Here is a 16,712-nt window from a genome sequence, read left to right as displayed (position 1 = left end):
ATGGCCTAGAATTTATACCTCTTGTAGTTTTAAAAACATATTTTCAGTTGTCAGCATCCCTTTGAAATGAATCTTTCCAGGGATTATTAATACCACACACTAGCTGTGAAAAATAAACTAGGTTTTCTCCTCCCCTTTATTGAGCTTTAACAGTGTAATAAACCACATTGGACCCCACTCCTGCAACTAATTGAAGAATCTGGTGTAAATACAAAAGGACTGTTTATTTAAGGCTCTGCTCTTGCAATGAGCTTCATACAGTCTTTTATAAACTGCTGACTAAAGCTTTTCCCTTATTGAAGTTAATGTGTTTTATAAACACTAATGACCTTACACTCAGATCCCCTTTAAACACTGAACACCACACGAGGGCACCAGACAACTTTAAATGGAACAGACACAATTCCTCTTTATCATTGACTCTTTTATTATCTCTCTCTTACACTGTTTGCATCTGAACCAAGTTGCAGAACTTTCATAAAAGCTGAGTGACTTTTAAAAATACCACAGAATTAAGAGGGAGTAGTAAAAATAAATTACAGCATTGCAAAAATGCATTTCACTGTGCCACAGAAGCTTTACTATTCCATTCTATACATAGTTTTTACAGGTTGTACAGCTGACAAAAAAATTTCACACATACAGTAGGCAACACAATACTAACCAAAGGCACTGCCAGCAGTATTTTGCGCATCTGAAGGAAGGGGGCCTTTGCTAATGTCTAAAGCTTGTGCCTTTGGCACAGGTCACTTGACTGTGCTTTGCATCAGAATTTCAAGGTTTTTCTCTTTAAATGCCCCATAGCCAACAAAAACAGCCCTCCCTCTTTGCAGGAGGTTTTCAGCAGCATTCACCATAATTGCATAAGAAGCCATGCCTTCTACAAAACGTTAAAGACATGCTAGGGGTCCAGAGTGTGGGATGGTCGCTGGAAAAAAAAAATCAGTAAAAACACCCATAAAACTTCTAGCCAGCAAGATGAGATGAAATTAAAAACAATCTGGATCTTGCTTCTCAGAACCAATGACATTTTACAGTGTGCTTCTTTCTGCTCAGTCAATATTTGTACATAGTGCTTTCAAGGGCTGAAGCACTAAGTGCTACTTACTGACTTCACAAGTACACTGTGAGGTCAGTAAGTATTCTCCCCATTTTTACAAGTGGGCAAACACCCACAAAGCCTGCGCTGCTACCTCATGGTTGTTAAAGGTCACCTGGGGAAGGAATACAGTACAGCTAGGTGCCTTTCCCTGCCCTGCAGCCCTATTATCAAGCCTGTCTATGCTACTAGCTAAAACGTAAGCTACCAGCTGTGACACAAAGTGGCGTCTCGACATGGTGGCGGGCTTGCTAAGCGGTGCAGTCACTTTCTCCCGTTTAAAACTGGAAACAAACAAAAACAAGCATATAGTCACCTTGGGGGGGGGAACTGACCATTCCTTCCTCCCCCCACAAAATCAGCTTCATACTTATAGTACTTCAGAGAACAGGCAGAGGGAAAGTGACTGAGGCCTTTCAGAAAAGCCCTTCCCAACCGATGATCCTCATTAGCTTTACAGTAAAGATTTTACACTTAAAAAAAGGCACTGAGGTAAATCTGAGACTCTTAAAATTGCCTTCTGTCATCACTTTGCATCGAGTGGACCCGGACCTCTGAAGTGGAATTATTTCGCCATGTAACAAGTTTCAAGGGATGCTTTCAACTCAGGTAGTCAGTTTAAAGTCATTTCAGGTGTTCCAGCTGCACCTACCCCTTTTCATGGCTTTACCATCGGGTTTCCTTCCTTTTCACACATCCCTTTGTTGCTGTGCGAAGGATCTATGCAGATAAGGGAAAGAGTGAAACCGACTACATGCAAAGTGCGTAATCCAATGCATTAAGAGGAAACGCTGGAAAAATAACCTGTTTAAAGTAACACCTTAAAGCTTTCCAGATAGAAGTATAATTTTTAAGTTGGAGTCCTTAACATGGGGAACCTTACACCAGCCACATGGAGGTGTGTGTAACCAGGAGCTAGGACTGGATTAATAGCAGTAACTGTGTTGTCTCCAACTGCAACAATATCTATCTGTAAAAGGCTAAGCTGTTGCTCTGAGAGAGAATGGTGAGTAAGGACATTCTTGTTGCATTCTCCCAGCTCTAAGCACCACACGTGGCAGGCTGGTAGTCATATAGGGAACCTAGCAGCCTCTTGTCTACGTGCAGAAGGAAGACAGTGGGAGGATGGGGAGGCTCTGTGGGTGGTTGGGTGAGGGTGCAAGGACAGGAGGTGAGACGGTAATGGGAGACAAGCTGCAGGAGGCTGGGCAGTTGCTGTTCCTCTGCATGGCTGGAGATTAGAACCCTTCAAAACTGGAGCACAAACTAAACCATCATCCCTGTTCCTACCTCAACCATCTTGCATGTAAAAGGAGTAAATCTGTAAAACATTGGTCCCTGAGTAGGAAACTGGCAATACACAGAATAGCCCCACTCAGCAGCAGGGAACATTTGCTCCCAGGCAGAGACTGGCTGACCAAACAATCCTAATTTCACTCTCATCCAACTTAACCTTAATTCTAGGGAATTTTTAAAAAAAGGTAATCTAAAATCCCAGTAAAACCTACTGGAAAGACTATGGTGGACTTGGAGCCTTCTTGGCACCTGACTTTTTATGTTTCAGTAGATATCTTAGAATTGTGCAACAATCTGTTTTGGCACCAACGACAGCTGCAACATGCACATGAGCTGGTGCAACCAACCCCTGTCGCTTCCTGTGGCGCCACCTAACTTATGAAATGACGGAACTACACAACACAACAACCACAAACAAGGCAGCCGCCGCATCTTAAAACAAAGCCAACAGGCAAGGTGGCAGGAGGAGGGTGAAAGAAATGCAGTTCTATCCTGCCCAACACAATTACCCAGTAGATATTCCTATTTAACATTCAGCTGTTGCCGTGAAGTTTCCCTGCTTGGTGACTCAATGCGACAACTGAAAGCTACGCAGCAGCTCTATTTGGTTTATCGAGGGCCTGCAGATTTAAATCGAGGCTTTCCATTCTTTACTGACTGGCTGTGATCCAGCGATAATGTCTGAGGGAAAAGAAATGCAACGCTTGTCTCTTTGTGGGGTGCATCATTCCTCAGTCAGAGGAACAGGGAGAAAGGGTCAGACAAATCTGAGGTGTCCTGAGAAGACTCTTCTTTTAAAAAATATCTAGTTTAGTCTGGTACTATACATGCTTTGTTTGGTTATCCAGGTTTTCCTCCTGCTTCTTTCAAAGTCTCCTCCAGTCTTTGTTTAAACTTGCTGTACTTCTTTTGTACTTGCTGAATTTTGTCTTTTTCCTCTCTGTCCAGTATCATTAAGAAATTTTGTAGCTCTGGGATAGAGAATGCATCCCACTGCAAAGAAAGCAAAAACAGTCGTGAGATGAGCAGACAGAATACTATCTCTGCTTGCCTGTAACATACACACTGTGGTGGTGTATTGTGCAGCTGAGTGCTCATCTTGAAAATCAGAGGGAAAGACACATGCTCCCTAGCAAGGTCAGTTAGTTAGATTTCTATATACAGAACGATCTAGTTAACTGGCCTTGCAACTAGACACTGCAAGTATCTTTCCCCTGATAGAGTGGGTCAGGAATTTTTCAAACCAAACATTTTTAATAAAAAATGCTGATTCATCAAAACCAAAAAAACCTGTAGCAAAGGGGCAGTTAAGACAAAGTGACAAATTCCAATTTTCCAGTTTGCAGTGACTGTTTAGAAATGTAAACGAGTGCTGTACAAGATGTTTTGTTTCATAAAAAACTGAAATGTGTCCATTGACCTAAAGCAGGAAGGTTGGGGAGTAGGTTTGGTTAGAAAATGTGAGGTAGACTTTTTGGGCCAAGTCAGGATAGTAACGTTTTCAAAAACACAATTTTTCATAGGCTAGGAGAACAGTTTCCCACTTAGAGCATTCAGCTGGGACATGTACATGTCCCAGCTGAATGCTCTGAGATGGAGTCCGCCATCTATGATCCAACACATAAGCCTAAGTTTGAGCCATCTGGGACTCTGATTCCAAAGCAAAACCTGACCTTAGCCTGGGTGGGCTTAAAATTTTCCACTGCAATACTTGGCTCCACAAAACAGTTTCCCAAGGGACTGAAAAAACAGACAAGTAACTGAGCTGTGGCATGCGGCAGCTAATGCAATCACCTGTGCTTTCTGTCACAAAGGGTGGGGGTCTGAACTCCCCAGCAAGCCATGTTGTAACCAGCAGGTATAGTTCTACTTAGATTACTTGAAATTTATTGAGAAATCAACCAAAGATTGTTAGATATGCTGGGATGGAAACCCCTTAATGTTAAAGCTCTGAGAGGCTAGCTTCTACTCAGCGATATTATGAGTAACGCATGTTAGGCAGTATCCCTGAGAAATACTGACATCTGGGCCATAATTCTAGAATTTAGAGACACTTAATCCTGCTTTTTTGATCTCTCCTTTGGGCAGGAGTGCTCTCTAGTGGTTAGAATCTGAACTACTTGACTGTGTGTCAATGCCCTGTACTCCTTAGCAGCTGACAGATTCATCTTCAGCACAGGTGATAGTCCTGAGGTTTAGCTAAACACTATCTATCTGAAGTTCTACATTGCCATACTGTGTGGCATATGAAGCCGTAGGAGGCTGTGGATTTATTATACAGCATAGCGCTGGCCTCAGTTTTAAAATCAGTGGATTAGCTATGGCTCCATTTAGCTAATCTACTCTGAGGATTAACTGTTTATAGAACTAAGCAATGCAGTTCTACAAACACACACAAATGGATTATGGTCTAAAAACATCAAACAGGCCACAGCATTTTTTACAGATCAGGTTTTTAAAAACAAAGTTTTCTGCATTAAACTGATTAGCTAAAAAGTTCTGAAAAATACAGGCTAAGCTCAAGGAATCCTTTGAGATGCTTTAATATTCTTAAGTGGAAGGTTGGTGTCTAATTCAGGGTTTTGGATGATCAAACCATAACACAAAGAAAGTAAACTTGCTCCCTGGACAAATAAATAAAGTTGTGTTTCTCCTGCAGGTGAGTCTCACAGGTTTGTTTAACAAGGCCACGTGTTTTTGTAAAGCTATTGATGTTGGTGTGAGAGCCAAGGGAAAGACTCCCGGACATACCTCAACTTCCCCCGTTTCATTTTCCTTCAGCACAAAACTGAGAACATCTGTGTCAGGGCCAGCCAGCAGCCGGAGATACAAGGGGTATTCGGTGAGAGAGAGCTTCTGGAAGAGAACTGCAGGGAGGAAAAGAGAGATTCTTAGGATCAAAGGCAGGAAGATGCTCAAGAAGTTACTGAGCAAACACAGCATAGGTCCTAAGGCATCTTGAGCTGGACTTTATAGTCACTACAGGACATACCATCTCCAGCAAGGGTGTTTAAGGGTAAGGCTGTGCAGACTAGTGGTTAAAGCAAATGATTGACAGTTGCAATATCTAGATATTACATCTGCTGCTGATTAGCTATGTGAGGCTGAGTAAAGGTTCTGTCCAGATTAAGGACATTAGAATCAGTGTAGATACAGACAGACACCTGCCAGGAACAGACTTCACCAGCGCAGCTGAATCTGGTCACACATCCATGTTAGCTGTACTGGTGTCAGGTCTTCCCCCCCGCTTCAAGCTGAATGTGCTGTGAGGCTTAATTAACACTCTTCATGGGCAACACACTCAGCACTGGGTGTCTGAAGTGAGGCCCCCAAAAGCCCTATTTAGGTGCCTAGGCACGTGGCCTCCTTTTCCAAAGGACTGAAGATCCTGCAGTTCCTATCAACGTCAACAGGAGCTGCAGAGGGCTCAGCCCTTTTGAAAAACATCAGGCCCCTTGTTTAGGTTCCTACATTAGGATTTTGAAGTTTAATGTTATGCACCCACTTTAGAAAGTCTTGGCCCAAGGGCTGTGAGACCCTTCAGTGAAAGTATCTATATAAACACAAATTATCAGCAGGGAAGAGCCTACCCCACTGGCCAACACAACCAGGCCCAGGTAGACTGGAAGTTGCTTAGTGTGATGTACATAAATTCATTGAGTTGGCCCCCATCCCAAATCCACCTTCCAATCTGTCCCACCTTGAAACTGTGCTGTTTAGCCCCCCTTGTGGGTGGGTGGGAGATTTTAACAGACAAAGGGGCAGCAATACACCCAAATCCCCTGGAACTTCAGTGGGAACAGGGCACCTAACTCCCTCAATGGTTTTGAAATTCCCACCCACAATCTCCTACACTGTTTTGCCCTGACAGTTGATAGTGTTTCTGTTGGATTTGGGGGAGGGGGGGGGAGGAAGGTTAGGATAGTGGGAGTTGGACAGGGGAGAGGCAGATGACAACCATGGGACTAGAGGAAAAGAGAAAGCCAGACAAGTCTGTTCAGAGCAGCTGCACTCCTTGCCAATTTATAAATACATTTTTAATGCACATATCTTGTTTATAAGGGTGAGTGGGCAATGATGATTCTCCTAAGGTTAAAACTCCAGAAGTCTATGAGTCAAGTAGAACGCCAATACTATTTTTCAAGTACCAAAGATGAGGCACTGTCAAAGATCAGTGTTGATACACAGAAGTTAAATAAATGAGGAGAGGGGAAATTCTGGCCAGGGACACTAGGGTATATACTAGGGTATGTTTGGAAAAGAGCCATGGGCTCTCTGCTAGTCACGCACAGCAGACAGGACCACGTGGGAAAGACTGAATTCCATGAAGGTGGGTGTCCATCTCAAAGGGCTGAGTCATCCTGAGACGGTTTTGTGCCTCCACAGTATCAAAATTTAGTACATGATACTTTTAAAGCACGAAGCGGTCTGCTATAACTGAACTGAAAGGATCGTGTTATAAACGACTAACTTCTATCGACTTCACTAGGAGTTGTCTCCACCTATGGCAACAACTCAATTTGGCTCAGTCTATAGGGGGCTCGCCAGCCAGTAAGCCGCATCTCCTAGCTTCTGTTACAACAGCTTGCATTCCACAAAGGTGGCCATGTTGGCATCTCTGCTCTGACCCAAGACCCTGTAACTTAAGCCGGAGCTACTTGTGGTGCTGGAAATTAGATCTTGTGTATGCACCGGTGAACATTACTTGTATAACGATGAAACTACAACTCCTGCCTTAGCCAACGAGGGCTGGCCCTGAAGCAGAATAAGGCAGTAGGGTGATATTTTTACTACACAGGGGGAAGGCCAACATTGCCCAGGGATTTAGTATGCTGCAGAACAGTAATTAAACATTCCTTAGGTTCCTAAATAGTCCCCTTCTCTGTAATATCTGAGCACTTTACCATCTTCAATGTATTCATCCTCCCAACACCTGTGAGGCTGCAAAGTGTCTGTCCTGTAATCTCCATATAGCTCCTTTCACCCTGACCGCACCACAGCAAGAAAGATTATGTACCCACTCTACACAGCCCCTGCTGCAAGGTGGCAAGGGTGTAGCTGGTCACAGAAATGCTCCACACAGCTTAGGGCAGGGAGCCAATTATCCAACAATTGCCGGGGGAATTAGTTAGGCATATTTGATTATCTAAATTAGATTTGGGCCAGGCAACCCCTAACTCCTGCAACAAGTGACATTTGATCCTTAATGACCACAAGAAGTCAGGATCAGTGTGGTGGAAGGCCACATATACACGGGTTGGCTATTACGACTCTTCCCTGATGAAGGCATTGGTACGAACACCACACAGCAAAGCAGATCTTCCCTTGGGAAAGTGCTGCCTCTGACAGCTCTGCTATTAGGAATGACACTTATGAATGAGAGGAAAGATGGCTTTATGGTTTAGGGACTGGGACTCCACAGAGTTAGGTTCATTTCCCAGGTCTGCCACTGACTCCCTCTGTGAGCTTGGTCAAGTCACTTGATCTTTCTGGTCCTCAGTTCCCCATCTGTAAGACTATCCTCCCTTTGTCAGTCTTTGGGGCAGGGGCTGTCTGTATATGCAGCACCTTGCACAGCATGGCTCAGTTAACGCCTCTACTGTAACGCAAATTACAATCTTACCAACTGTGACAGAGAGGGGAAGCATCTGGGAATCCCCCTCTCTGCACTGAGCCCCCATGGGACTGGTTGCTCGGCAGAGTTTGAACTCACCTTGCCCATCTCTCTGCATCTCCTTGAAAAGTGCAAACTTCTGAGGGTTGTCCACCACCATGAACTTCTTGAGCAGCCCCTGGATCACCTCGCTGACTGTGGTCGTGCTGCTGATGTGCAGCTGCTTGACTGCATCCAGCGGCAAGTAGAAGGAAGTTCTCTTTTCCGTCATATCAGCCAGGTTCACCTCCTTGAGGGCATCATAGATAGACTGCGGCCGAATCCCTGCTGGCACCGTCACAGGCCGGCGCAGTTTCAAGTGCACTTTAATGAAGCCCGTGTAAGTGCCATCCTCATTCTAAGGCAGAGGAGATAACTAAAGTCAAGTTTCAATGAGCACTCATGGGGCAAGACAGGTTTTCAGCTACTGCCAGTATTCCCCCCTTCTCCTCCCCCACCCCCAGCTGAAGGGCTTTTTGCAGTACTTAACCCAGCAGTAGACATGGTGGGCTGACTTCCTGTAGTGCTTGAAACTTTCCTATTAATAATGTAAAAGGAACTAGCAATTTAGGGTTAGTCACTACAGAATTCTTCCTGTTCCTTACTATTCAATAATGCCCTAGGATTCTTCCCCACCCCTTTGCTGTCTCATCCTATGTAAACTGTTCTTGCTACAGAGAAGGGTTATGGAAACTAACTGACATTAAATACCATTTGTGCCTGCAATTGCACTTCTGTCTCCTTTAACTGGAGATGGGCTTGGAGAAAACATATAAGCATCTGAACTAAGGTTTCCGGGGGTTGAGCTGGATATGCTAGCTGTTTTCATAAGGTTTTAGCTCCAAATAGTTGAAATCTTGCAGCTCTCCATCTTAAATGATGAAAATTTCATGAGCATGGACAACACCATGGGTGCCAGGCTGTAACAAACTCTAAAAGATGAGAACCTCTGGAACTGATTGCTCAGGTGCTACTTCACAGCTGTCAGTTGGAGCTGAAGTGAGTTGCTACAGAGTCCCAAGACTGCACAGGTTCCAGGCCAAAGATAGCCCATTTGCCTTAAAAGAAAATGATCCAAGAATAAATAACTCATTTGGAACCTAGGCTACTCCAACATTAATTCATGGATCACAAAATTTAGGAGATGGAAAAAGATCCCTTTGATGACTCCCTGGCTACCGTCAGGGACTCCTGCAGTAGTTTTTGTTCACTTCAGTCGTAAGTGACGTCTGTTTTAAAGACAACTTGGGGCTTGTTTTCACAAACTGACAAGCTACCGGAAAAACCATAAACAACTGAACTCTGTTCTCTGAAACTGTAAAATCTCCATTTCTTCTGTTTTTAAAACCTTCTTCGCTCTGATCTATAAGAACTTGTGAAATTTGCTCCTTTTGTTAAATCTCCTTTGTGAACACAGCCATTCCCTTGGCCTCCCAAGACTTACCAACAGGGCTTGGTTTACATGGTTGGTTTTTCCAAGCAGTAAACAAGGCTGCAATCAATGGCTGGAACTGTAAGCAAATTACTAGGGTTCCAGAACTTTGTTTAAAAGTTTGCCCGTGGAGGAACAGAATGGCACATCTGTTTCCCCAAGGGCTCGATGTCACCAAACAGGCTGTGTGACAGTTGCTGAACTGCAGTGATGCAGCTTTCTAGTTATCATGACTCATCCAAGCAAGAACAATACAGCCCGATCTATGTGTGGCAAATCACTTGCTGGACATTGAAATTACTCTGAAAATTTCCCCACTGGGGGGAAAAAAAAAACAGAACCATCCTCTGAACTGCGTGGTGGCTCACACCAAGCGGACCCGGGTACAAATAAGGCTGGCGAATAAGCACTTTAGGTGCTGAAATGAGTGACAGCCCTCAAGACTGAAGCTCTGTGTTATCCGTAGGACAGACTGGGCCTGATTCAAAGCCCCTGACATTAATGGGAATCTTTCCACCAGTATAGTGGGCTTTTGCATCAGGCCTGGACAGCACAGACACCGGCAATGCAAGTTTTCCTCCTTATCTCAGCCACATCTCACCAGCAGGGCTAAGCAGCGAGCTCAGTCTCCGTGCCACAGTATTTAGCCTCTCCTGAGACTCCCACTGAGGGAGCCTGGCAGGATGGTGGATTTTTCTTTCAACTGTTGACACTTGTCTCCAAGGCAGAAGCCGAGAAGCATCTAATTCAATGTACATAGTGGCTACTGAAAAGTCAGCAAGTTGCTTAAGACTAGACTCAAGTGCTTTGCTCTACTGAGGTCTTATCCAGTGGGTACAAATTTCAAACACACTTTTATGATGTAGGAGCTCAAGTCTCATTAAGTGAATTAGGCTTCCAAGGCACTTAAATGCTTCTGAATTTTTTACCCAGCATGTTTCATACTCCCATCAATTAGCAGTACAGTAGCGCCCTGACACACCAGTCAGCAATTGAGACCCTTTGGGCTAGATGCTGCATCTACACAGGCTCTGCCCCCACAGCGCTTATGCTGTTCTCCTATTTGCATAACAGCAGCCTTGGACAGTCAAAGTTAAAATCCAGGTTCAAATGCTGCCCCTCCCTCACCAAGGCTGGGGCTGTTTAGACCCAAGTTTTTGATTCAGGTCAGTCTGTAGCCTTAAGAGTTTCAGGAGAAGACAACTGCTCAGACAGGTTAATCCGAATGCTATACTCAGAATTCATTTGTCAGACTGCCGTTCAAATGCAAGGCAAGCAGCCCCTGTACTGGTAACTGATGCAGTTACCACATCATCTGATGATCTGCCGTTTACAAATGCAGTTGTGTCTTCTATGCACTTATACCCTCTGGCGGTGTGTTCTCCTCGCAGTAGGACCTGATTTCCTGCTGCTGTTTGGCAGATGAATCAAAGGTTTTGAAGCTATCCATGTCAGGTGAACTTCACCCCTGTGCAAAGGCTCAGCGCAAGGCCTAGTCACCTCTGAAGCCAGAATTAAAAGCCTGCCCTTAGTGCCTGAAGTAATGCAGACAGATGAACAAAATACATACCAGCTTCATCACGAAGCAATTTGTAACCTTGGCATTGTAACTATTGATTATCTGTTCGATCTCCTGGGTAGTGGGAGCTTTGGGTTTTTCTTCTTCTGCTGGTTTTGTTACATTCTGAAACGAGAAATAAACAATGGTGAAAACCTTCGGTGTGTACGTCACTTTGCAGCCAGGAGCGCCATACGAATGGTATGCTGCAAATGGTATGCCCTTCATGGCCTGCCTTTGCCAGGATATACAGATAAGCTCACAGACAGACATAATCCCTGATCCTGAGAGTTTACAATAAGAATGATGGCGAAGATAATGCCATTTATTGCTATTATTTGTATGGGCGATTTGGGCCTCTAAGCCATTGTGCACAGGAGAACAAAAAACTAGTCCCTTCCCCAAAGAGCTTACAATTTAAGCAAGAGCCACCTGATGACTACAACCTCCATCAGTTGTCTGCTCACCTTCCATCCACTGGCAGCTGCACTTCACAGGTGTGTGGAGCGACTTCTTCATTATTAAGAAACATTCTTAATGGTTATATGAGACGCCTCAGCCATGCAACTACTTTTGGAAAAGGACACACACAGCCCCCTCCACAATAGTGTAGAAAGGGGAAAAGTTTGGTCAAAGACTCACACCTCTTAGCACCCCCAGCACCATTTTCATGGAAAGTTTCATGGCTTTCTTAATTTCCCTGTTGAGTGAAGAGGGTTTAGAGAGTTTTGCTCAGAGGACACTTCATTAAACCTGCATGGAATTTTCTCAGAAGGGGTTTGGGTTTTTGTTTTTTAACCCTGCTGAAATTCAAACATATGATTCCAAGGTATCTAGGTGATTTCCAACCTGATGCTTAAAGCTCTAAGTTGTCTCTTCTGGAAAGCTGAGAAATGCCACATGGGTCTATGATGCAGGAGGGTCTTAGATTTGAGCAATCAGTAATGACAGGCAGATGGCTGTTATAATTCCAATGAGTTCTTCAGTGAGGTATTGACCCAAAGTGCTCTGGGTGGTTTAATGACTAGCAGACAATGGCTCCTACAGGCTGATCAATGGGAAGGCCAATGGGGAGGTAAAGGAACAGACAAGCCACAAAAGGCTTTTGCTCTCTCAGGGTCTTGGATGCTGCTGCACCACACACTTCATCTGTAAAACATCTCCATCCGCCACATGCCAGCAGCCTGCAGCATCTGCATAGCAATGGGTGTTCCATTCAGTGGGCGTCTCATGTTTACTCCTTGCAGTCTTGGTTTCTGGCAGTCCCCGAGAGGAATATTTCTGGGATAAGTGCTGCTGATGGCAAGGAAAAAGAAAGAATGGCTTTCCTGAGCCACTTCCCACAGCAGTGTAGAAAGACATTCACGCACTGCAAGCATCAAGCAGCAAAGATTGTAGAGTTTCATGGAGGGATCAAAGGAGGGGCTGGGAAACAAGCCGAACAAAATAAAAATCTCACCAAGGATGGGGAACGTTTTCGCCATGGAACAGACCTTTGAGCCAGCAGGCAACACAGGAGACCTGAGGGAGTTGCATTCTGGCAATTTGTGGGCAGCATCCCCAGTGCTTGCAATAAGCTCACGTGCAATTAATGAAACGCACAAAGTCCAAACTCCCTGGGAACTTGGGCATCTTTGTTGAGCATGACTGGAACAAAAGAACAACATCCTGTAGCCAGCTGATTGCTCCCTGCCATTTTGTATGGGGACGTAAGGGTACTTTCCCCCTTCTATAAACACCAGTCACAGAAGGATCTGAGAGTGCTTAGAACACCGGCAGTGAGCTTCACCTCACCCCCTACGAAGGGAGTAACTAGCATAGCTTCCCTATCTGTAAAATGGAGGGAGATTTGCCAGAGATCACATGGAGTCAGCTGCAGTATCCCCGGCTTTAGGCCACTCTACTAGCCATTGCTGCCTCAGTGGAAGGTACCACTTCATCCACTTGCAGCGGCGAAATATTTGTCTGCCCCTCACAGCAACGGGGAGCCACTGACTATTTTTCATGGCTCTGCTAGCATTCCCCCCCACCCCCGTGCAGAATAGCCAGGATGCTGCTGACAGCAGGTTCATCCAGGCAGAATTTGCAGTTAAATCTACATTTGGTTCTTCCTCCAAGCAGCTTTGGAGGAGTTTGTAATTACTTCAAAGCTAAAATGCGATAACTCCACATAAATAGCGAGCAATCTGCATGGCTAATCCATAACACGCGCCCGCCCAAAGTCCCCAGTAATCCAATCAAGGCATTCACAGCCTGTTTTAGAAGTCACTCAGCTCTCTGTGCGTGGGGGAAACAGAGGGACAAGGGCTCTTCTCTCCCTTTCACAGGTTTGGTGAATTTCCTTTTGGGAGGCTAAATTACAGTCAGATGCAGTGCGTAGGAGGGGTTCACACGCAGGTCTTCTATGTAAACGTATTCGTTAGTCATTAGAGACAATCGGAAAAACACCAGTAATCAAGTCCCATCACAGACAGAGACAGCTCTGGGGAGCTAACGAAAAACATAACTGGGCATTGAGAGCATTTAAGCAAAAAGGCAAGAAATACTTCTGGATACACCTGCCATGAGGAGCTTATTAAGGAGGCTCATTAAAAGCCATGATAGCCTATTTGCACAGGAGTGCTTAGCACCCACAGCTCCCAGTGATCTCAGCAGGAACCACAGCATCTTTGAAACTCGGGCCATGGATGTATCTGAAGGCAGCTTAGATTCAAGGGGGCGCTGCCAGCTACTTCTAGACCCAATATACGGAGCCAGATCCTCAGCTCGATGTAGCTCCGTTTAAGTCAACGCAGCGATGCTGATTTACACCAGCTGAGGATCTTGACCATAGAGTGTGTAAAAATCAGCTAACTCCATTATGGGAAGAAGGGAGAATCTGGGGGTTTTCCTGTTGCCACCTGCTCCTCTGCAGTGCTCCTGCCACCGAGCTTGGCAGGCAGGGAGAGGAGCCGCCACAGGAAAGTTTCTATATGGGTCCTGATTCCACCAGAATCCAGGGTTCTAGGAGCAGCATGAAGCCTGCTTCTGTGCCCTATGAATCCCATCGGAGGGATGAGGAGGATGGTGCGAAGCAAGGGTCAATGTCAGTATGGGAGACAACTAAGTGCTTTTGGGAGGTGTGCAGGAGTCAGGATGCTGCCTCCCCATGCAACAGGTTCTGCGAGGTTTGGAGCAACTTCCCCTGTGTGCCTCAACTACCATGGGTTCTATCCCCTGGCACAGCACCTCCTCTTTGGCAGGAAACAGCATCAGGGAAAGCAAAACCAGGGAGAGATTACAAATAAATCCTCCCCTTCCACAGGTTTACATGCAAGAGGGAAGGAAATGACCCAGGTATTTTCTTGTGTGTGAAAATTCAGGTGAAAAATCAGACCCCGCTCACTGGAATTGGAAATCTGTTGCAGCCTAGAAATTCATTAAAAGCCTAGTCTTCTCTTGCTGTCAAAGAGTTTACATATAGTTCAATTAGAATGGTCTATGAACTGCAAACTTTAGGCAGATTTAGGAGAACCCAGGGATTAAACGGTAATTAACTGACAACCACAAATGCTCTGATATTTGGGGGAACCTAAAGCGAGCTGGCAAGACTGGTCCCATGAAATCACTCTCCAGAGAGAGTTCCAGGAAAAACATTGGCATGTGATGGTGCTGGCAGACCTGACTGGGCTAAGCTGGAGCAGATGCCGGAGCCAGATACACGTGGTTGTTCATGCTTCTGGTTCAATGCGGTTAAGCTGTGATCACAGAAAATGTTTTGGAAAAAGATCTGCTCTAGTTGAGACAGGAATAATCCTGGGGAAGGTCTATGGCCTGAGGATTGCAGGTCAGACTGGGTGATCACAGGAGTCCCCGTGGATTCTAGGACAGTGGCCCTAATGTCCTCCAAGGAGGAAACAGAACCATGCTGGTTCTAAGTGCTTCCTTTATCGACTCAGGACTCCAATCCCACAAGTGACTCCATGCAGCCGGGTCTTTGTGCTCCCATGGATCCATACCATAAAGAGGTGCGGAAAGGAATGGAGACAGCAATGAACGCAGGGCTCACTCAGGGCAGGCCATTTCCAGGACAAGGAGATGCACCAACACTCCCTCAGCCAGATTACAGCCTAGTCTCTGACCAAGCTGGGGGGGAGAGACAGTGTTATCGGAGTCTGCGTCAGCTTCGCAGCAAGGTCAGTGGATGTGTTTGGAGAGGTCCAGGGAATGGTCTATTCCTGGCTCCTTGTACTGACTTTGAAGATGTTACTGATGAATCACAGCGGCCTGACTTGCCAGTGCCCACAGACTGAAAAAGCAGCACGGTAATGAAACATCCGCTGGGCCGCGGTAAGTCAATTCAGCTCGACAGGCACATCCAGGGCATTGCTGCCGCTTATTTCTAATTCATGGAAGCAGGTCACACAACAGGGTACCACATCCTCCCCAGAAACATCTCAGGACCTCTCTCTGCATGTCCTGAGGCCTCAGATCAGTTTGGTGGGAGTGCAGAGAAGAGGAGAGGATCACACTGCGGATGAGGAAAGGCCCTTAGAATCTCCCAGCCCTCCTATACGCACCCACTGCACACATGCTGCCAGGGCTCCAGGTAAGGAGGCAGGAAGCACCTTGAAAAGGCTCATCCCCCCTGCCGGCTATGCTCCCTGTGGAAACCCACAGCCGAGAGGGAGGCTACACAGAAACAACGAGAGTCCGGTCAGTAGAATGGCAGTGGTTTCAGCACACCGGCAGCCTAACTGTGTCAAAGTTTTTTGTTGGCCTCACAGCAAAGGAGAGTTTTAATCCTTCTATATCAAATGCTTGCCTGGGCTCCAGCTGTCGTTAATCCCCCACCTCGCTATCAGGACTCATTCCCCCTGCTTTGGAAAGCGTCTCTCCAAGGCTGGGCATTAAATGATTAATTTTCTCAGAGGCTTCCCCCCCCCCCCCCAAATCAAGGGGGTGAGTTACCAGGAGAAAATGAACCAGCTAGAGATAAACTCACCCTGACAGGATCATTGGGAAAAAAGCCAGCAGTGCCCTCTGAAGGATGCAAGTATGCGATTTTTCATGATTTAAGTTTCTGATGCTCCCCTGAGTTTCTTTAAGACCTTGGAAACCTGAAACTGGGTGCTGCTTTCCCTCCACAGCACAGCCTGGTGTGTTATTGTAGGGTTTATCCCAAACGCTGTTCCCCACCCAAAGGTCCCTTCCCCTTGCTCATAGCACACGCTTGGCTGGCTCCCTGAGCACCAGGGAGCTGGGGAGGAGTGAAAGACCTGGGCGCTAGCGAGGCTGCATCTGGCCATGACATCCCACACATCCAGATGGTAACATTTGGTTGGAGCATTGCTTATACCTGTAGTGGCTGCTGCTGGTGTGTGCTTTCCCACAGCACCCCTGGAAGCACCACACTAGCATCTAGCCTCTGCCTGCAACGTGCCTCCAGCTGTCCTGCTCTGCCAGCACTCCCCGCCCCGCCCCAGGAGCAAGACTGACAGATTTCAGCCACATCCTTTGAAACCAAGGGCAGAGAACTCCAGGGCCGTGGCTAAGAGCTCTAGGCAAATGAAAGGCACATCGGCCCTTTTGGGAGACCTGGAAAGCATCAGCATCCCTCCAAGTCTGGAAACAGTGGAGGGAAAACACAGCAGCTACATCCAAAAAGGAAGTCGCTCACATTCAGAGCAAATCA

The 16,712-nt window shown here is 46.0% G+C and overlaps 1 protein-coding gene across 6 annotated transcripts in view; it reads right to left on the bottom strand.

Moving 5' to 3' along the window:
• Positions 1 to 378: 378 nt before the first annotated feature.
• RASSF5 (Ras association domain family member 5) overlaps positions 379 to 16,712 on the bottom strand; it is a 122,721-nt gene continuing 106,387 nt past the window's right edge. For 5 of the 6 annotated variants that reach the window (XM_039534438.1, XM_039534435.1, XM_039534439.1 and 2 more), the window contains 4 exons: positions 11,051 to 11,164; positions 8,109 to 8,406; positions 5,147 to 5,262; positions 2,889 to 3,388 (listed from right to left, as the gene is read on the bottom strand). In XM_039534438.1, coding sequence (XP_039390372.1) covers positions 3,236 to 3,388; positions 5,147 to 5,262; positions 8,109 to 8,406; positions 11,051 to 11,164 — 681 coding nt within the window. In that variant the 3' untranslated portion in view covers positions 2,889 to 3,235. Of the gene's footprint in view, positions 1,820 to 2,888; positions 3,389 to 5,146; positions 5,263 to 8,108; positions 8,407 to 11,050; positions 11,165 to 16,712 lie in introns of those variants that run through there. The other variant, XM_039534436.1, reaches the window with a different exon arrangement.

The sequence above is a fragment of the Mauremys reevesii genome, linkage group 4, assembly GCF_016161935.1.
Source record: "Mauremys reevesii isolate NIE-2019 linkage group 4, ASM1616193v1, whole genome shotgun sequence".
In the NCBI taxonomy this organism is placed as follows: domain Eukaryota; kingdom Metazoa; phylum Chordata; order Testudines; family Geoemydidae; genus Mauremys; species Mauremys reevesii.
This window is presented reverse-complemented; position numbering and strand designations above follow the sequence as displayed.